We start from the raw sequence: 22,639 nt of genomic DNA, 5'->3' as shown, positions 1-22,639 counted from the left end.
TAAATTATGTTATTGAATTTTAGGAGGATATCACAAACCCGTACTTATACAAAGAACGTAGGTGTTAATACATACACAAACGTGAAGAACTATACTTGGGATTGTGATGGTCAACTACTTGGAGTTGAAGCTCAGGAGCCATGGGGATTCCGATACGATGACAATGGCAACATGTTATCATTAACTTACAGGTGTGTACTTTACTGGCTTGCTAATCAAATTAAAGATTTTTTTATTCATTAGTATTTCTGACTAGAGAAAAGAGTGATTGCTAGAAGAATAAGGAATAACACCATTGAAATATAACACATATGCATTCCATTAGTATAACTTATCACTTAATTTGAAGCTACTTCTATTCTGTTCTAAACCATGGTTCTAAACCATAGTAAGATTTTTTTTCGCTTCAGTATTGAATTATTAATCTGTTGTTTTTATAATAAACATTATCTGTTTGAAAAAGAAAAGACAGTTAAGATTTGATTTCACGTACAGGGCGCTTGCGCATCCGCTTATACGTATTTCGGCCCAATAGGCCTCATCAGAATGGCTTTCGCAATCGCTCTGAACGTGAAATAAATCTTCTGTCTTAGGAAGCAACTCTAACATGGCTTCGTATAGACGCAATGTAGCGACATCTGATAATAAAATCGTTGAATTTGGTTTCGAAAATTAGTCTACGCTTTTATTATCTGTTTCGTGTATTTTGCTCTGGTACATTTGGGTGAAAAATTTTCTGGTTATTTTCTTAAGTGCTTATTTTATGGGTAACTTGGTTCATGTTTTATGAGACAACCAACTTTGTTAAGGCATACTTAGTTAAAGATTGGGTGGGATATAGGCGTCGAACTATATTTAATCACAAATCTTATACAGATGATTGTGTAATGGAGCATTCAACTATCTGAGACCTATTCATATTGTAAATCAAAAAGATATACATTTTAATATAATATTATAAAGTGAATTTTCAACTAGGATATTATAGGAAATATAATACACTGTATTATTTTTTAAGTCGGTCAGATTCGGCCGGCTTCTCATTCGCTTCACTGCGAGTGGTTCAGTAGATGTGGGTTCGGTCCCCAGCTCGGTGTACAGAAAAATAAAAAGTCTAACGCAGCAGTTTAAAATTCTAGATGAATCTGCGGCTTAGACTATAATATGCTGGTGTCTGATCGGCCTATGGTGGAGCAGTACGGCAAGAGATAAGGGCTTGCGGCTCGGTGATACTCCTCCATAGATCCCTACCGGAAGGGCGTGATGCCTAAAATACCGGGTATATATATATATATATATATATATATATATATATATATATATATATATATATATATATACAACGCAAAAGTCTAGGGATATTTTTATTAATAGACGTATTTTGTTTATCTGTTCCAGTAATCCAAATTTGTAGTTTAAATTGTTGTTTAATATGTCAAAAACCATAAATTGCAAAAAAAATAGAAAATTGGAGCAAGAAAAAATAAATTGCAAATCACCCATGTTTCACATACCACCATAAAATGTCAAAAACACGAAATATAAACTTATGTATATACGAAATAAAGTATGGCCGCCACGTTGGTTTATCACAGCTCTACATCTACTGTTCATACTCCGAATCACATTGTTAATGTCTGCTTGAGGTAGTTGTGTCCATTGTTCTCTCAGAAGCTCTTTTAATTGAAAATCATTGTAGATATTGCCCATATGTGGAGTAATTCTTCGTTGGAGCATGCCCCATACATGCTCAATGGGATTCAAGTCCGGTGATTGTGCTGGCCACTTAATACATCAATACCCTCGTTATCCAACCAGTTTGTTACAATATGCGCAACATGTGGTTGACCGTTATCATGCATAAAGTAAAAAATTTTCTCCAACAGCAGCAGCGAACGGGCGCACAACAGGTTCAAGAATAGTTTCCAAATATTGCTGACTTGTGAGAAAGCCACGTGGAAAAATGAGGTCAGTTTTTCCCTCAATCATGAATCCGCGCCATACCAATAATGTACCACCTCTGTATTCATACACTTCTTGAAGATGTCGTAATCGTTCTCCATTTCCGGGTCGTCTCCAAACTCTTGTCCGACGAGAATCTGGACGAAATCCATATCTAGACTCGTCACTAAACAAAACTGTGGTCCAGTCATTGTCAGTCCAATTCTGAAACTCTTGACACCAGGTTAATCTTGTAGCGCGATTGCTTCTAGATAGAGATGGACATCTCAGTGGTCGCCGACTACAAAGATTGGCTTCATGGAGACGATTCCTCACAGTAGTGCTACTAAATGTTACATTATGTGCAAGCTGTAATTCATTAACCAGCACGGGGGCTGTGATCGTTGGCTGCCTTCTGACATTTAAAATTAAATATCGGTCTTGAGCGACGGTTGTAGAGCGACCACGTCCTGGATGTTGCTTGGCTGGACTCCCAGTGTCTCTAAACTGACGCCACAAACGACTTACGACGCTTTGGGAGACACCCAGCTGGTCAGCAACTTGAGTTTGTCACGTACCAGCTTGAAGGAGGCCCACGGCTCTATTCATCTCTTCCAACGTTAAACGTTGTCGTTGCATGGTAAAAAGACAATATCTTTAACTCACCTATTAAGCAAGAATGGTATACAGTGACTGAAATTAAAAATAAACAAAACATAAAAATGTCGATTTTTTTGTCCTTTATAAACAAGATTCTAAAATACGTATTGCTATCAGTTTTACAATTTTTTTTTATAAGAAGTGAGTGTGAGTATCAAAAATTATAGTACAAGCAAATTTATATGGTCATGAAATTTCTGTCATTGGTATTGCCAAATTATTAAAATATCCCTAGACTTTTGCGTTGTATATATATATATATATATATATATATATATATATATTATTTTTTCAACTAGGCATAGGATATTATAGGATTGAATATTATAGGAGTCTGCTCACAACGCTGCAAGTCTAAGAACTCTGAATCGCTACTCTTCATTTGGGTCAAAATACAAAAATTCCATATGAACGCTGCACTCTTCACTTTTTCGTATTTTCATTTTTGTTGATAGGGCACTCTGATTAAAAGAAATCGGATTTTTACCGTCGAGTTGATACAAATTGTATTTATAATTGTTTTCGCGCGCGTAACTGACCGTTAAAATCGCCGGTCGCTTCAAGCGTTGTTTCATTCATGAAAACAGTTCATTTTACACAAAAAGTAATATAAAAACATTTTTTTACGGCGTACATATTTTTGTTTATTCGATTTTTTTCGTCCTCGCTTACCTTCTCGGGAGGATTCTGGGGGAAACCAGGGGTAGGAGTGGTAATACTTGTGCATGTTTTGCATTGATATTCTTAGCAAAATTCAGATTATTTGCCTCGTTTTTAGTAATTAAATCTTTGACGACTGGACTACAGATGGATTTCATATTTTAATTCGATGAATTAGTTTATTTTTACTCGTTCGAGAGTAATGACTTTTGAAACGATTTACAAGATTTAAAAATTTTTGCTTCAAGGTACATGTCTGCCTAAAAAAACTTTATGATTTGAGCCTTTTCTGACGATATGACGTGTACATTTTTAAAGCAATATTCTTTGTTTCGCTTTATCGTCTGGAATGATTTAAAATAAATTGTAATGTCATTTTCCAATGTAGATAACAAAATAAAAAAAGAAACAACCAAGCTTATAGCTATTACTTACTATTTCTAATTAGAACCAATTGCTTAATATAAAGAAAAAATGATTTGATATTAAATTTTCTATATTTACTGATTGAATTTATTATTAATATTGGACTTTAGTTTAAAATAGTTTACAAAATATTGCAAACATAACAATAACAAATTTTTTTGAAATATACCTTTACTAATTGACTTTTTTCGGTAAGATTTTTATTCATCGAATTCATGTTTTTATTTTATTTCAGGGGTAACACAATTCCTATGGAGTATAACCCAATGGACAGAATTATTAAATTCGGTGAAGGACAGTATAAATATGATAGTAGAGGATTGGTAATACAAAATGCAAGAGAAGAAAAATTCCACTACAATTCCAAAGGTTTACTTATTCGAGCAACAAAACGGGGAAGATTCGATGTTCGTTATTATTATGACCACATGGACAGGTAAGCTGTTAAATATTTATGAAATGATAATTAAAAAGGTAAAATTGTTTATTACATATCGCTTAGATATTATTATTCATGATTAATGATATTTATTTACTTTTTTTGTATTAGTTACCTCTCCGTGTTTAATGTTTAGTTCATCACTTACCACATAAATAAAATATTTATTTTCTTATTAATAGTATTAACCTTGCTAAAGGTTTAATTGCACTAACCGCGGAAATCTTTCGAAACATTTTATTCGCCTCTGCGGGTAGGAATTTTACCAGCTCAATAATCATATAGTAATCTGCAGCTACGTAAGAATCGTCTTCTTTGAGATTTAACATTCCTTAAAGCCTACCGAGACCATTAAGTCATTTCTAAATTTCTAAAACTCAAACACCACACTTCTTCTTCTTCTATCTCCCAAATTCTTAGAAACACTAGTTTTGCGCTTCTCCGTGAAAAATTCTACGTTTCTCATTCCACTAGACGAAAACTAAATATCACAAATATCAATATTTTCAATATCCGGTCATCTATTTATTCTTTTAATATATATCCTATATTATGGGACAGTTTCAACCATATCAACACACAGACAACCCTAAATACTTTCGAATCTCAGACCAAAACTTAGAAGCGCAAATTAGCGCATCTAATTGCCGAACAAATTCCAAAACCTACAGCTTGAAAACCCACTACAGTGGTTCACAACTTTTCTGATACCCCTATTTCGACCATTGCCACTCAAGCTTTAGCAAAAGGTTTCAATTACTCTGTTACCCTAAGTCACATTCCAATTGAGCAGAACATTAGGCAATCCGATGAAAAAGCCATGAAAGAACTTCAGTCAAATCCAAATCTAGTCATTCTTCCCCCCGATAAAGAAAATGCCACCGTCATCCTAAACACTTCTTGTTTCATTAATAATCTCTCTAATTCAACGTGAAAAGTCTCCCAGAACACTTCGAATATATGGTTTACCCAAAATTCACAAACCCCATATTCCTCTACGTCCCATTATCAGTGCATACAACTGCCCTACACAACCATTGGCCAAGTACATGGCCAAAACTCTACAACCTCTCGCCGAAAATGCTTCATCCTTTGTCAAAAATTCTTTTCATTTTATCAAACTTCTTAAACAATACCCTATCCCACTGTCATAAACCTTCCTATAGATGAAACTCTAAACATTCTAAAAACTAAATACAGTACCCAGCAAGTTCACTTATTTCTCATTAAACATTGTATGTCCAACACTTATTTCATCTTCCAAAATCAATTCTACAGACAAATAAATGGTACCCCAATGGGCTCCCCACTATCTCCAGTAATTGCTAATAGCTTTATGGAAGACTTCGTGATCCGAGCACTATTCACATCATTGCTCAAACCCACATGTTGGCTACGATATGTTGACGATACATTCGTCATTTGGCCCCACGGCAGGGATGTTTTGGTGTATTTTTAAACTCATCTGAATGGTATATATATATTTAGGGATTCTACAGTATTCACTGCCTTCCCTCGCTCAACCGTTTCCATCTCTCTCTGTTGTTCCATTCTCCATCGTTTAGTCCTCTCTTACTCATGGCGTCGTCTACTTCGTTCCTCCAGGATTTTCGGGGTCGTCCTCTTTTCCTCCTTCCTATGGGGCTCCATTCGGTTATTCTTTTTATCCATCTGCTGTCGCTAGCTCTTCTTACATGTCCATACCACTTTAGTCTTTTTTGTGCTATATATCTTAGTATGTCTGTTTCTATTGATGTTCTTTGCTTTATTTCGTCATTACTTCTCCTATCCATTCTTGTTACTCTGCAGCATCTTCGCAGGCATTCCATCTGTGTTGCTATTATATTACTGCTGTTTTTCTTGTTTATGATCCAATTTTCGGCCCTATATGTCATAATACTTCGCACTAATGTTTTATAAATCTGCGTTTTTGTCTTCATATTTAGGTGTCTATCCCACCATACTGAGTTAAGTTGTCGGATTGCTGTTCTTGTTTGTCCTAATCTTTGTGTAATTTCTTCCTCTGTTGTTGCCTTTTTCGTGATTATAAACCCCAGGTATTTGAATTTATCCTTTCCTTTAATTGTTACGTTGTCATCAATCTGTAGATCTTCTATGTCTTCTTCACTTGTAGATAGGTACTCTGTTTTCGCGAGGTTAATATCTAGGCCAGCCTTGGTATATTCTTCTTGTAGTTTCTTCATCATGTAGCTGAGGTCGTCTTGGTCTTGTGCAATCACTACTTGATCGTCTGCAAAACTTAACGTATCTGAATGGTATACATCCTATTATCCAGTTCACGATGGAGGTGGAAACTAATTCATCCCTACCGTTTCTCGACGTTATCATAAAGAAAAACCAATCCCAAAATTTTCATCACTCTGTTTATCGAAAACCCGCCTATACCCATACCCATACATTGCATGTCTAAGAAAAAATATTTCAGCTTGCACAACACAACGAAAAATGCATTAGTAAATGGTCTTCCTATTAATATGAGCTGAAATATTTAGTAAATATCATAAATAGAGTGGGAGGGGAGTAAGGGTTTAACAAGAACTTAACAAAAACTATATATGGTAGAGCATACAACCGCCTATGTAAGCTCATTTGAGCATAAGTAATAGAGCTATTGAATGCATTGAAAGATTTAAATACCTTAGAGCTACATTAAACAGAAAGCGGGACTATGACCTGGAAGTGAAGATAAGACTGTAGCAATAGCTAGAAACGTCTTTGGTAAATTTGATAAATACCTAATTTGCCATGAATTTTCTTTAACCCTTCAAATCTGGGTCTTTAAATGCTATATATAACCCATTCTGATATAAAGTAGTGAGACCTGGTCACTTAAAGTGGATCTCCGAATCGTGTGCAGGTTTCTAAAATTTGGTGTCTCAGAAGAATACTTAGAATTCCATGACAGAATCATGTAACAAAGAATGAGGTCCTAAGAAGAGCTAATATCCAAAGAGAATTGTTAGACCTCGTCAAGCAGCAAAAAGTTTTATACTTGGGCGATATTCTAAGAAATTATAAACAAAATCTCCTAAATGTCATATTACTTGGTAAATTTGAAGATCGAAGAGCCCTTGAGCGAGAGTATTCATGAGTCAGAGACATTAAAAACTGGTGCAGTATAGCTGATGTTAGTACGATACTAAGTAAATTTCTGGAGACTCGAAAACCTGCATGAACGCCTTCACGCTGCATAGCTAAGTTCAAAATCAATTAGTCGATAAAATTGGAAATATTAGAGATTTTATAACTGTCTCTATCAAAGCGATATATTTTGCTAATTATTTTAATCAGTTGCATCGGCTACAGGAATAAAATATGTATTATCCATACATTATTATTATAAATATCAAATATTAACCAGAAACTCACATAATCGTAAGTGCAATAACAAAATTTGTACTAAAATTTTTATAAAATGTTTAAATAATGTAGAGTAACAACTTTAGTTCAACAAGTTTAACGTGTCAAAATCATACCAAATAATACTGGATAATGAAAAATTTTTAAAATACACCAATAAACGATTGTTTTGTTATGTGATCATTCGCTTGCGAATTTAAATGCTTGATTCGTTGTTCAAATGTACGTCGACTCGATGCCAATTTAATTTGACTTGGAAATACGAAAGAAATTCGATTGTCTTCGATTTAGTAGGCTAAACAAATTGAATTCCGAATTAGATTACTTCCAATGAGTATACAATTGTTTGAATAGTAGTTAATGGTATTAGGGAAATTATTGCAAATGGAAATTACGTATATGTTTATTGATTAAAGTAATTTTTGTAAATAAAATATAATATTTAGAATTTAATATGTCAACCAGAATAATATAAGTATTTTTATGATAAAATAGTATAGTAAATTTATATAATATTCACTGAATTTTATAAATTAATTACAAATTTAAATTCTAAAATTTATAGAAAAGTATACAAGTGTACATATAATTTTACTATACTTTAGCAAAGAAATAATGAAATAAGTTATACGCATAATATCGTAAGTTATCGTATAATTTAGCTGTCCTTATGATTTAGCAAGAAGCGTATGGCATATTAAGAACACATAATTAAAAGCCATATTTTTATAAAAACGTTAAATGGAATATTACAAGCAAATATCTAATATATCAATATAATCTAAAACATCTTCGGTCTCATTCAGGAATCCCGTCTACTTAGTTTTTCTTGCTATTCTGTCAATGTATTACCCTCCTTATCTCGTTACTTCTTTTGTTTGAATTCCTTTCTGCTTCTGTTCAGTTTCTGGTAAAATTTTCTCGTCTCTATTGGCTTACTTAGATCTTCTAGTTCTTGAAACTCTTTATTCATAGTTTCTCTCTTCTTTCTGCGGTGGATTTTGTTTTCTTCCTTGCGTAGCTATTTATATTCATCCTCTGCTTGTCGGGTTCTGTACCCCTGTTGCATTATTCTATATGCTCTGTATTTTCTCTCTATTGCAGTCTGATATTCTTCGTCAAAACAGTCATTCGTTCTTGTTCTTCTTTGTTTACCTTTCATGCTTAGTAATTCTTCAGCTACTTCTTTTATAATGTTTCTGTACCCTTCCTACTCTTCATTTATGTGTTGATGTTATAGTGTGTTTTCTAGTTTGATGTTTATATTTTGTTTGTATTCTTTATTTTTGTTTGTATTTTTAAGTCCTTCTACATTATATCGTTTATGTTTAGAACCTATTATCCTTTGTAAAAGTTTAAAATACTGGCCGTTACCCTATGTTCTATCCAGTAGTGATCAGAACTCGATTTGCTTCTCTTCTGGTCCGAACGTTTATTATATTGGATTGGTGTCTTGAGTCTACAAAATAAAATTAATCTAAAACATTGTTTGACTTTTCTACTCGCATGCATACCGCCTGCACTTCTTTCATGTACTGGTAAAATGTTGAAAATTCCTAAAGCAACATTTGCGAAAAGTTGAGCCCACATTTATTAACGTAGAAATAATAGATGGCTTTTATTACTTACACCTCATTGGCAACCCTATGCAACTACCGTTTAAAAAAATTGCAGAATCAATACTAATAAAAATTTGTTCTACAAATGCTCTAGAAATCCGTTTAATATTTGACCGCTATTTGATAACCTCAATCAAAGATTTTGAACGTCAAGCTCGAAAGAAATTCGATATTCCATATAAAATTTCAGGACCTCAACAAGTTATACCTAAAGATTTTTTACAAAGCCTTAAAAACTATTGTTTTAAAGAGGACAGATACACTTTTTGGCTGATTATTGGGATAGTAAAAATTTGCTTACAACTACTTGTATCAAGTTCACAATAAATACATTAAAAAAACAGAAGAAGATTATTTAACATGCAACCAAGAAGAAGCAGATTGCTTTTACACCTGGATCAAGAATTTTAATTAGAGCTTCGTATACTAATGTTTTGGTGATTTTGCTGAAAAATATGTACAAAATTTCATAATCCGCAATTTGGCTAATTAAAAAAATTTGGCTCTTCAGCAACTAAAAAGTTTAATAATTAACACCTTAATTGCATCGATTAACTGCATCGATTTGGCTTTGAAGTTGGGTTTCAAAATTGTGTCAGAGTTTACCTGCTTTCCGTGTGTATACATATAACGATTACACAGCAGCATTTTATTATAAAGAAAAAATTAGACCATTCAAAATATTTTCTCAGAATGAAAGGTATTTACAACGTTAACTGATGAAATCGACATATTCTTTGATGAAAAAATGAATATTATTTAAGAGTTTACCGCGAACATTTATGCCGTGAAAAACTGCAACAGAGGAAATGATGCAGGAAATCGCATTTGTATGGAAACAACGAACAGTTTTTGACAAAAATTTAAAGTTTTAACTCCAACAATATACCACCATGCTGGAAATCTTTACAACGCAAAATTTTAAGAACTATTTTTGTTATCTTCGTGTGGCTTAATGCAACTGAGTCGAAACATACAAAACTCAAGCCTGAAAACTGTGGTTGGCATTTAGATGATTATTTAAAACTAACAGGATTTATTAGAGACCAAACGCTTTTGATAGTGCAAGGCATTCTCGAAATGACGGAATATGATGGTAAATGTAACGAAAGCAATAATGAAAATTTTAGTTCCGATGTATCCGAAGTAGAATAAAAATCACCAATTGGAATCAATATTTTACAAATGTAATATTTATATTTGTGGTTTAGAATAATAAAATTTTTTTTAATGAATAAAAAAGTCATTTTTTAATTATTAATTAATTAAAAAAAATCGGTTGCCTGTAAAGTCGGTTTTACGGGCGAAGATTTTACGTGACAACGTCTTTTTCTCGGTAGAATATTTATTGATATGACTGAATCGACTGAATTACGATTGATTGCAGAGTGATTTAAACTAATAATTTACTTAACACTATCAACATTTGTCAATAGTATGACATAACCTATAAACTCAGTTTCTCAACTTTTGTGTCAATCTAACAATTAATCAATCAATCATAGTTTACGATAATGAAATATTAGTGTACAATTATTTACCTTTATTGTTGTAGTTGTTGTAAATGACGAATCTAAGCACTCCACATTTTCACTACAGACACAGCTGACGATACTTTAACCACACGTGTGAACTTGTATTATGACGCTTTCTCGGTTTTCCAACGCCAAGAACGCTCGAGAAAGACAGAGACACAAGCACGCACCGATTCAACGCGCCTAATTCTCTAGTGCTGCGCGCGCAGCGGACCGATCATGTTTGAGTGGGAGAGAGACGCAAGGCATTCGCCGGTCCGGCGGGCCTCTCTCGTTCGGTGACTCATCGTAACAGACGTGAGCGGGCGTTACACTTTTTCATGAGTGACTCCGAGCCACAACCTAATTTAAGACGTTGTCACGTCAAAAATTTATTAAAAAGCCTTTATAAAAGGTACATAATTTAAAAACCCAATCGGACTATATCACAAAACGTTTTCGGAATCCATATTCCATCACCAGTGTCTAGGTATACGTGTATTGAGCCACTAAATATGTGGGTAAAAACCCGTTAAAAATTGTTTGTTTAAATTTAGTTTACATTATGTGGTATTAAATATTATGATGTTAAAGTTACCAGTGGATTTGGTAACATGGCGTAATATGCCATAGTAAACAAACAATTTTTAACGGGTTTTTACCCACATATTTAGTAGCTCAATACATGTATACCTAGACACTGATGATGGAATATGGATTCCGAAAACGTTTTGTGATATAGGTCGATTGGGTTTTAAAATTATATACCTTTTATAAAGGATTTTTAATAAAAAATTTTGTGATATATGGTATACAGCCAACTACAGGAACAGATTCCTTGTGGATATTAATTAATTATAGTCTGGCCAAGTTATATTGGGCAGCTCTTGTTATTTATAATTTTTAACATACTAAATTACCTATCAAATAATTTTTATTCATGAAACAGATCGTTGAAGGTCTTTATTTTATCGGATTTTAGACTATTAAGAGTTACTGGCGATGATGTCACTTTTCTATTTTGTGTTAAAAAATTAAGGAAGTGTATCTTATTTTTTTCTATAGGCTTTATGACAGTTCATTTTAAAATAATATATCAGAACTTTCAAAATAATTTTAAAAGTTTTCCCTTATAAATTGCAGCTTTTTCAGTAATTTAAAGTTGAAATCTTCAAATAAATTTTCGGCAAAGAAAAAATCGGCGTTATGGAGCTGCAACTTGTTATATATTGCGTCTACAATAATAAACACTAATGTCTTTGTTTTTTATTTTACTTCAATTTTATTTTATTTTAACTTTCATACAACGTAAGTTTTTTTAGTTATTCGCGAAAAACAGTTAAAAACATTTTCAATTACGAATAACTCGAAAAGTATTTGGTAAAGAAAAACCTAATATGACATTTTCACTTAAAATTTGATTGTCTATCTATTTCTGAGGTTACCTTGACGTTTTATATGTACACCCCTGAGAAAGGATGACATTCACCCTCAGGGTAAAAGCACATCGGTATTATATACCTTTTGTTATTCGAATTATTTTACAACACCTGTCAACATTTCAAGTAGATGGATGCAATTTTAAAGAATTCGCAGCGGAAATTGTTCTGTCACTGGACTAAATTACTCTTAATGGTTTTATATTAATTCGCAGCGGAAATTGTTCAGTCACTGGACTAAATTACTCTTCATGGTTTTATATTAACAACGTATATATCGTTATACCCCGTCTCATTATTTTGTTGAAATTTTAATTTTTGGTGAATGCACTGGCCCGTCCACCAAAATTTCAAAGTTTTCAGTTAATGAAATAAAAGAAATGGAGAACACATGTCATACCATCAATGGCTATAACAGCATGAATGTTGTTAAATTATCATCAATGTTCTTATTCTTCTTCTTTCTATTTATAAGCAATTCTGCTTGTTCATTGGCGGATTAATACCTTTATGGAAAGTTGTCACTCCATATTTTGCGCGGTCGTCCGATACTTCTTCTGCCGATTGGTGACTTATCTCTTGCTATTTTGACGACACGGGTGTCCTCTATTCTGCTTATATGGTTATTCCATTCTTTTTTTCTATTTTCTGTCCATTCATTTATACACTGTACGTTAACTTTTTTTTCTAATGTCTTCACTTCTCTTTCGATCTCTCAGCGTATTTCCTGTAATTCTTCTCAGTACTCCCATCTCTGCCGTTTCCAGTAGCCTTTGCGTTGTGGCTGTGTCGGGTCTTATTTCTGAGGCATATGTCATTATTAATCTTACACTGGCTTTATAAATTCTTGACTTCATCTCAGTGTTCATGTGTCTGTTTCGCCATATAGTGTTATTAAGGCATCCTACCAGTCTATTTGCTTTTTGTACTTGATATCTCACTTTTTTGTCCAGGTCTCCATAGCTAGACAGTGTAATTCTTTGCGTGTAGTTCTTTGCTGACTACTATTGTTTTAGTTTTCTGAGATGAGATTGTCATATTAAATTCATTTGCTCTTATGTTAAATCTGTGGACCAGTCTTTGCAGACTATCTTCATCTTGGGCTATTAATATTGCTTCGCCTGCGTAGCAGAGTATGTTCTGTATTCTCTTCCTTTGTTAACGCTTTTGATGATTCCATCCATAATCAAATTAAAGAACATGGGGCTCAATAAATCCCCTTGTCTTATTCCGCTGCCTATTTCTATAGGTTCTGTAAGTTGTCCATCTATTCTGATTTCTATTTTGTTGTTTTGGTAGATGTTTTCAATAATTTTTATAATATTTAGGGGAACTTCTCTATTATACAGAAGATAGATTATATCTTTGAGTCTTACTCTGTCAAATGCTTTCTTTATGTCAATCAGACACAGAAGTTCTGGTCTATGCATTAATTTGCTTTATATCGAATATTGCATCTGTACACGATCTTCCACTACGAAAACTCTGTTGTTCATCTGCTAAACTCATCCTCTGAATTATTAGCACTTGTAAAATTTTAGTTGTAAGTTTTAGTGTAGTATTTAACAAGTTTATACCTCTGTAGTTTTGTGGCTGTTTTTTACCTCTTTTTTGAATAGTAGAAATAGTTCGCTTGTTCTCCATTCTTCCGGTATTTTATAATTTTATTAATTAATGTTGTTAATTGTTCTGTCATTGCTGCTCCACAATATTTTAGTAATTCATTTGGTATCTGCTGCTCAATGTTACACTAATAAAGTATTCGTTTATCTTAAATTGGTAATTAGGTATCCTTGACTTTAATTCAGCGGACCTGATTAACCTTTATTTATGGTGTCTTCTGAATAGCTACTGCAAAGGATTGATAAAGACTAAGACACCACTAATGGAAATTTCTTAGATTCTAAATACATATTAAATTTTATTATACAAACAGTACTAACGATTAAACAAAGTATAGGTAAATGAGTAAGTTAAACAACTTATTCATGGCAATAATCATTATATTATCTTTTCTCTCTCTCGGAGGAAGATTCTCAGACAGTGTTGAAAATTTTAATATTTGAGGAAAAGATAATTGCATATATTTCAGGGATCTTCAAAATACCTATTTTTAAAATCACCGGCAGAATCACTTATAAATACAAGGGAATAAGTAGTACTTAATATTTAAGTTTAATTTCCTCAGAGCACTTCTTTCTAAAATCCCTATGTTTTGTATAAAACTTAAGAGGTCGCTGGTTGAATGATATTAGATAAATAATTATAAAATAAAAGTGTAATATTTTGTTTGTGAATAAATTAGCGACAAATAGCAAACACAACTGTAAATAAATTAAGAAATTAACTGGTCTTACTCATTACTGATGTTTGTACAAAGAATATAGACTTACCCCTTGAAATATTGATGTGTTCTTAGCCAGGGAAGTCTCGTTGATACCGCGTCGGGGCGCCCGCCGACGCTCGATGGCGAGAACCTGTCACACAATAGGTCCGTTTGGTTCGCTGTCTTGGGAAGAAGTGTCGTCTTGAAATCGTCAGAAACCACCCTCTGACCACGCTTCGAGGTAGTCGGTAGCAAGAGGGTAAACCCATAAATCACTCTATTGTATTGCGATTTTGAGTGGCGATAATTTAAGTTAATTGTGAACGTACACTTGTGTGTATTGGCGACACAAGACAAAAATAACAAAGGAAGTCAAATTCTCCGTACTTAAAACATGATAAATGAGACAGCCAGTTTAGCAATTTTACGAAATAACAGGAAACAATATATTTTAACAAAGTCGTTAGAATACAGGATTGAATAAGATCACATTATAGTACACGTTAAAAGAAAAATATTAATAATAAAAATATGAAAAGAAATATTACATACTTTCCCAAACACCCTATATGACCTTTTTGTTCAAGCTATATATTTCTATATTTTTTTATTTTTAGATTATCTGCACGAAAGGATAATTTTGGAAACGTGACGCAATTTTTCTACAACAACGCTCTAAATCCTAGAGAAGTTAGCCAAATCTATTCTCCCAGGGACGGAAAGTTGATGTCACTTGTGTATGACAATAGAGGACATCTCATCTATTCACAAGTTTATAGACACAAATACTACGTAGCTACTGACCAGTGCGGTACACCTATCATGATATTTAATCAGTATGGCGAAGGAATTCGAGAAATTATGAGATCACCGTATGGACACATAGTCTACGACTCTAATCCGTATTTGTACCTACCTATTGATTTTTGTGGAGGTATTCTTGATCAGGTAAGTAAAAACAAACACTGTTTAGATCAAATTTATTTTAATCTTAAATAATCGATATTATACACTCCTGGTCAAACTAACTCATCAGTTACGGCGTATTTACATTTAGAAACAAGTGTCATGTATCAATAAAACAAATTAGCGTAAACACTGTGTAGGTTCCTATTTTCACCAATTTAGGTGGGTGGGCTTTTATCGAGGAAAGTTGATTTCATACCCGCAAGGTGAAACTTAACGTATGGTTCTAAAGTTTTGGGAAAAATTTCAAAAGCATATAACTCTGACCACAATAATCTTATATTTTTATTAAATTATTCAACAATTTAACTTAACCATCCTTATTATAAATCAAAATTCAAATGACAGACAAGGGACCATTATTTTTGATTTGCCTAATAATTCCCCTGACACGTTCCATCATCCTTTGGACGACCTATGCGTCAATTTCTCTAATTTTTGTATATATGCGGCGTCTTAACTGTTCCTGATTTTGTGCTTCCCATCCGTTATTATTGACTTTCCGACTTAATATTGCCCAGAACTCTTCAATTGGACGAGCCTGAGGTAGGTTGGGGGGATTGTCTGCTTTCGGTACAAAGGTAATGTTAGTTTCGTATCAGTCCCTTGTGATCCTCGCGTAATGACATGAAGCAAGATCTGGCCAAAAGACTATTTGATCATTTGCATTATGTTTGTTCACAAACTGAAGCAATTTAGAGAGACATCTTTGAATATAAATATTTGCGTTTAAGGCTTCGCCTCGAACAACACCAATGTAGGGCTGTGAGATAAAGCCAGCCTCAGAAATGGCACACCATACCAAAATTTTGTCCTCAAATTTTTTCTTACTTTTGAATTTTATTTCATCAGGTACATTTTCGTAATCGTTCGTGAAAACCCATCGTTACCCTTCATCTCAGAGTTGGACAAAGTAAAATATTTTTCATCGTCCATCACGATCAACTTGTTGACGAAATGCACTCGCCTTAACGCGTGGCATCATCTCGGAATTCTCTCTATTTGATTCTCTGTGTATTTTGGAGCTTTCCTTCTTTTCCGGTAGATAATATTGTTACTCGATAGGGCCCTGTATACTGTAGTCTTTTCAACATGAAATCTTCTGGCCAGTTTTCGTTGTGAGACCCCAATTTGTTCTTAGCTGCTTCAATCAGTCTTGCCTCTCTTATATGGTTCAAAATCCGCGGTCGGCCACTTTTACGCAAGTTAACACATGGTATCCCTTCTTCACATTCTCTGATTGTGCGATAAATTGTCAATTTGCTTATGTTTTGATCTCGATAAATATTAACAATATCTCGTTTCGACATTCGCCCAACCATATTATAAACACCTCGACGAATATCAATTTTATAAGACATTTTGCAGAGCACAAACCAAAATATTCTGCTTTGTTTATTAAATGTCAATAACTGATGACATTTCAATTCCATGGTCTTCTTTGTTAAATGCATTTTGCTTCTCAATCAGACCAGGTGAAATTTTTTCCAAAACTTTAGGACCATACGTTATTTTTATCGATAGGTTATGATATGCTACATTTAATAGTTTACCGAAAGTTTTCCACGGGAACCTGTTTATTTATAACAACTGTTAAACAAATGATAAAAAAATAATTTTTGCGTTGAAACCACTTTGTTGATAATATGGGTTATTTTAAGATGAAAAGTATTTTTGTATTTTTTGTCAAATGCTTTCGTTAAGCGTAAACTTGAAATAAATAACTATAAATGCCAAAAGTCAATTTTAGTGTTTTTCGAGGCCATTTTTCAATATATTGGATATCGAGTTTAAAAAAGAAAAATTATGAGATGAAAGCTTAAGTCAAGTAGTCTTAAAATATGCATATCTATTTTGATTTTATATTACAAAAGTCAGTTTAAAAAATTCATAAACAAATTGATATACGCTTGCTTTTTAGAATATATTGAATTGACGAACGTCTGAACATTAATGTTTAAAACACATTGCTTATTTCTTACACACAAGCTGAATCTATTTTTAATCGAGAGAATATGATGCTACAACATCACAGTAAAACGTTTTCTGAAAGTTTAGTACGGGAACCTATTTATTCATAAAAAATTTTAAACAAATACAAAATTTCTTTTTTATTTGAAACAAATTAATTATTTCGTTGTTTCAACTACCGTTGTGTTATGTAATTATTTATTTAAACTCAAAAAAAAAGTTTTTGGTAGGACCCAAAAATAAACTAGATTTATTTATGTTATAACATTAAAAAAATATATGCTACATTATAAAATAAGATTCAACATTTTTAGCTTTTAATCGTAATTGAAATTTAAAATGTTTAATTAGGTATAATAATTTTCTATGAACTATAAATACAAACCGGTTCCCGTAGTAAACTTTGGGTAAACTTTTGACTGTAATGTAATATAGTAACATATTCTTTCGATTAAAATAAGATTCAGCTTATGTGTAAGAAATAATCAATGTATTTCAAATCTTAGGCCGCTTTTATGCACGCGTTTTACCACGCTTGTCGCGTTGCGATAAATAATACGACGTTCTCTAAAGGAATTATCTTATATGTTCCCTTTTATACGTCATCGTCAGTAAGCCGCTCGATGCATGTGTCTTGGCGTTCTCTAATTCTGTCGCCCGGAATTAGAGAACGCATCGCGACAATCGTTTTATAAGTACGTTGTATTTGTAACGAAATATTTTGCCTACCATAGGGGTATTACTATTAGGGGTAGAAAATTGGGGGAAGAAACTACTGGGGTGGAGAAGGGCAAGCAAAATAATCGAAACATATGCGAACGGCACTCAGGTTTTGGTAGGAGAGCTGGGGTCGTGGATAAGTAAAAGACAAGGGGGTTGGATTGGGGCAACTACAAAAAAATGAAATAAAAGGGTACTTATACAAATCTCTTGGGACAAACAAAACAGAAAAAAATAGGAAACACCTCTAGTAATTTATATAGAGCGCCACTTTGAGGTGCCTAATTATAACCATCACAACAGCTAGTTGTAACTGGAGATATAATTATTAAACATAAAAAACATATCTTTTTCAAATAAAACTCAAAAAGGGTTAGTTAAAAAGGAATAAACAAAATGTTAAAAAACAAAATTTAACATTTATTGTGTCTTACCACAAACAGTTACAAAACATAGAGAACACAAAAATGCTCAAAAAAATACAAAATATTACCACAATAATCGCAAAATACAAAAAACCTACATGCGTTCTACTGATTTACAAATTCAGGAGATGCTACAAAAACTTACTAATGATACTGACGTATAAACTGTGGTAAATATAAAAATTTTTACAAATAAAAAAAATTATCCTTTTAAACAATGAAAGCAATTATTACTTTAGCAAAAAAATGTCTGTCTTTACTTTAAAATTTAAAACATTAAATGTTACCTTGATTTTTCACTAGTAATTTTGCACTCAAACTTCCGAAAATCAAACAGGAACTTACTGGAACAACAGGAAACCATTTCCATAATCTGGAACGAAGATCTGACGTAGATGGAGTTGGATCAAACAGGAAAATGACAACAAAACTGGTGGGACATCCTATATACTGCTTCAAAATTTCATCAGTGTACTGCACAAATTCCCCAACTATTAGGATACACTAACTACTTAAGGCTTCACTGCTACATACTTCTACACACAGGGGCCAAAAACAGGAAAACACAAATTCGACGGTGAATTTGCGGATCCATACTTGTGATCCACACAGCGAACCAACACGTACGATAGAAACAAAATTACATCAAAAACATTCGTAGATCTCTCGAACATATATGAGGGGACCTCAATATGTCACATATACGAGGGGACTTCAATATAAAATGCTACATAGTAAATTGGTGCTTTTATGCAGCGAGTTTATTATTGCTGATGCTTTGATAGGAACTTACTTTATTAGCCTGCAGACAAGTATCGATGTGTGAAGACCTGTGTTGTTGCCATGGAATACCTCAATGGTGAACGATTTACCGATAAAATTAAAAACTTACCATCTTTGTAGGATTCATCATCAGATCATTACAAAAACGTATGTATGTATGTAGTGTATATGCGCCTGATATTTCTTGCATTATTTATTGGATAAACAATTAAATGTTTGTATACCAAATATGTAACACACGGATCATTGATCATACAGTGTTCATTGATCTGTTTTACAAATTTTTGTCTGAAAAAACGCTAAACAAAAGTTCCATTTTTTTTTTTATCTACAAAAATCGCGTTTTTTTTCCGCGACAAACGACGACAAACGCGTGCATAAAAGCGATAGATGTTCATCAAGTTCTAATTGTTCTGTCTAAAAGTGCTGTTCTAAATAGTTCAACTGAACTCCACTGGAATCACTCTCTCAAATTTCTTAACCATGACAGTGTTCTTCTTGCATTACTTTTGCTTGCTTTCATTCTTTCTTGCATTATTATATGTAATAGTTCTAACAGTTTCTTAAAGTTAAATTTAATTTATAGGTAACTTCATTGGTTCATATGACTAATGGGAAGGTCTACGATCCCCTTATTGGCCAATGGATGTCGCCTTTATGGGAAAATGTATTAGGCAGAATTCCTACACCAACACATCTCCATTTATACAGATTCAACGGAAATGATCCAATTAATGTTGAACTGGATAGGACAAGACCACAAGGTAATATTTTATACTATCTAAAAGAAGGACCAATATTTATATAATTTATAATTTTATTTTAGATCATCTTGACTGGTTAAAGAAAATAGGAATAAATTTAAAGAACTTAGCTCCACAACTGTACCCGGACGAATTACCAGGTGGACAGATGCCTCCTTTCCTATCACATCCTCCGACATTTTGGAATCCGTCCAAGACTGGTCTTAGTAGTGAATTAAACTCTCAGCCGTCTTCCGTTGAAATTCATTCTGGATTTTTAGCCCATCTGAATCTAAGGAAAATGTTAACAGCAAGAGAATTATCAGTATTTTCTAAATCTGCTCTTAAAACAAATGTTATTGACTTAGTGCCGAAGAAAATCGGATCAGCGTCTGATCCACCCTTCGGACGAGGCATTTTAGTATCTCAAACTGAGTCAGGGCAAGCTATTGTATCGAGTGTTCCTGCTGCAAATGCGATTTATAGAGATGTCTATACCTCTGTTTTCAACAGATCTTTTATGTTACCATTTACCTTTATCGTTCATAACGCACAACAGGATGCATTCCATTTTGTTAAGGATGAAACGTGGAAGGCCAACGATGACAAAGGTAAATATTTGTGATTAAATACTGTAGTTATTTTTATTTAATACATAGTAGTTAGAAAAAGTTGGTATAGTTATGGTAAACGAAGTTTAAAACTATTTATATACTCTGAAATTTACAAGTAAACAGATAAACCACACCATACCATAAATCACGAGTTTTGTTTAAAAATCCTATTTAAAATTTAGTGCCTTGACTCATGTACACCTGGAATGCACTGATGATGGACTTTTTAGTCTGAAAACGTTCTAATGTGATGTAGCCCGAAAAAGTCGTTTTAATTATATACCTTTAATAAAGGATTTTTAAATAAAACATTTGTGATTTATGGTATACAGCCAACTACAGGAATTTTATTTTCCTTGTGGAGATAAAAATTATCGCACATAGAAGGAAAGAAGTGGTATTAATTTTAGAAGTCAGGTGAATAGAAAGAACTATATCCCAAACATAGACATATTTATCTCAGATATAAGCATTATAAAGAGCAAATATAAATATCACGGAAAAGTCTGGAAAGCTGAAAAGTTAATGTTCGGTGTAATCTGAAAGACTGATTTAATGAGGGAAAGGAACAAAATTTCAAAGAAAAAAAATCCCTAGAAGAACAAAAATACTTACCTAAAGACTTTTAGAATATAACATACGATAGAAGAATAGGTAAAAAATAAAATTAGTACACTGAAAACATAGGCAACGAAAAAAACGGGAGAATTGGTTTAATAATATTTGCCTGGTCGGTTTTGGAAAGATATATGTCCTAAGTTAACTAAGTAAATGCTGCTAAAGTAGCTCAAAAATGAAGATGACTTAAAAATCACGACATTGAACAATTAATTGGTTATTTCAGTCGTTGGCTGTTTGTATTTTTGATACGCCAAACGTTAGAGCGTAGGTTTTAAAAGGACCTATGTTAGTGTTCACTATAATTCTGGAATAGATAATGAGAAAGAGTTGATTAAATAGAACAAGAACTAAGTTATCAAATGCTAGCCCACGCTGACGATGTCGTAATCCTAGCAGGATTCATGGACATATTAAAAGAAGTATGCACTACTTTCAAATTCTTCTTTCGGTATCATATTAGGTCTCCCTTACATTGGCAATTACATTGGCAAGTTGTTCACGGTCTTCAGATAATCGAAATATATGTATCCAGCATTGCACATTCCTGTCCAATCGCTAATGTTCTTGAGCCATGACATATGTTTCCTTTAAAGTCCTCTGCAGCTCTTTATTTTACCTTTCTTGATAAACTGAAAGATTCTGTATCGGGTTACTCTAAGAACGTACCGTAAATACGAAATATTTTTGATCTTAATATATAGTTTAAAATAATTCACCAACAGCATTTACTCTTTTTAACAGAGCTTTATTAGTCTGCATCACTGTCCAGGGTATTCGGAGCATTCTACTATATTACCGTACCCCAAACACCTCTAGGTGATTGATCGTATCAGCTTCCACTGCTCAAATTTATCGTAGAACAATTGAAACTGAACATCAATGAACAGAAAACAAAATACTTGAAAACGACAATATTGAAAATGTAGCAAAAGAATTGTTGATAAAATTGAGAATAAGAACAGAAATCAACTTCAAGATAAAAAAAGCTGCGGTGTTACATAAGATTCTTATATGTTCCAAGAAAATCAAAATTACATATCTATTGACAGTGCTGAGATCAATGGTGTTATATGCTAGCGAGACTTGGACTTTAACTCAAGCGTAAGAGAAAAAAATAAGCCTATAGGAACGAAAATTTTTAACAAGAATTCTAGGAAGAGTTAATGAAGAAGACGTCTACAGTAGAAGATCTAATAAGTACTGTGTTAATGCATTTATATAATGAATTTATATGAGGAACCTACAGTAGCCCAAGTAGCCAAAGCAGTGGGACTAAGCAGGTTAGGTCATTTGAAAAGAATGAATAAAGAAAGCGTACCAAAGCATTTGAGACAAACAGATTTGGCAAATAAAAGAAGAGTAGGATGGCCTAGAAAAGGTAGGTATATATA

At 33.1% G+C, this 22,639-nt stretch overlaps 1 protein-coding gene across 2 annotated transcripts in view; it reads left to right on the top strand.

Annotated features, from left to right (window-relative positions):
• The window catches only part of Ten-a (Teneurin-a transmembrane protein), a 621,367-nt gene that overhangs the window by 585,230 nt on the left and 13,498 nt on the right, over positions 1 to 22,639 (top strand). For both annotated transcript variants that reach the window (XM_072535236.1, XM_072535235.1), the window contains 5 exons: positions 24 to 191; positions 3,923 to 4,123; positions 15,023 to 15,353; positions 19,857 to 20,034; positions 20,097 to 20,624. In XM_072535236.1, the coding sequence (XP_072391337.1) occupies positions 24 to 191; positions 3,923 to 4,123; positions 15,023 to 15,353; positions 19,857 to 20,034; positions 20,097 to 20,624 (1,406 nt within the window). The remainder of the gene's footprint in view (positions 1 to 23; positions 192 to 3,922; positions 4,124 to 15,022; positions 15,354 to 19,856; positions 20,035 to 20,096; positions 20,625 to 22,639) is intronic.

This window comes from Diabrotica undecimpunctata, chromosome 6, assembly GCF_040954645.1.
Source record: "Diabrotica undecimpunctata isolate CICGRU chromosome 6, icDiaUnde3, whole genome shotgun sequence".
Lineage (NCBI taxonomy): Eukaryota > Metazoa > Arthropoda > Insecta > Coleoptera > Chrysomelidae > Diabrotica > Diabrotica undecimpunctata.
This window is presented reverse-complemented; position numbering and strand designations above follow the sequence as displayed.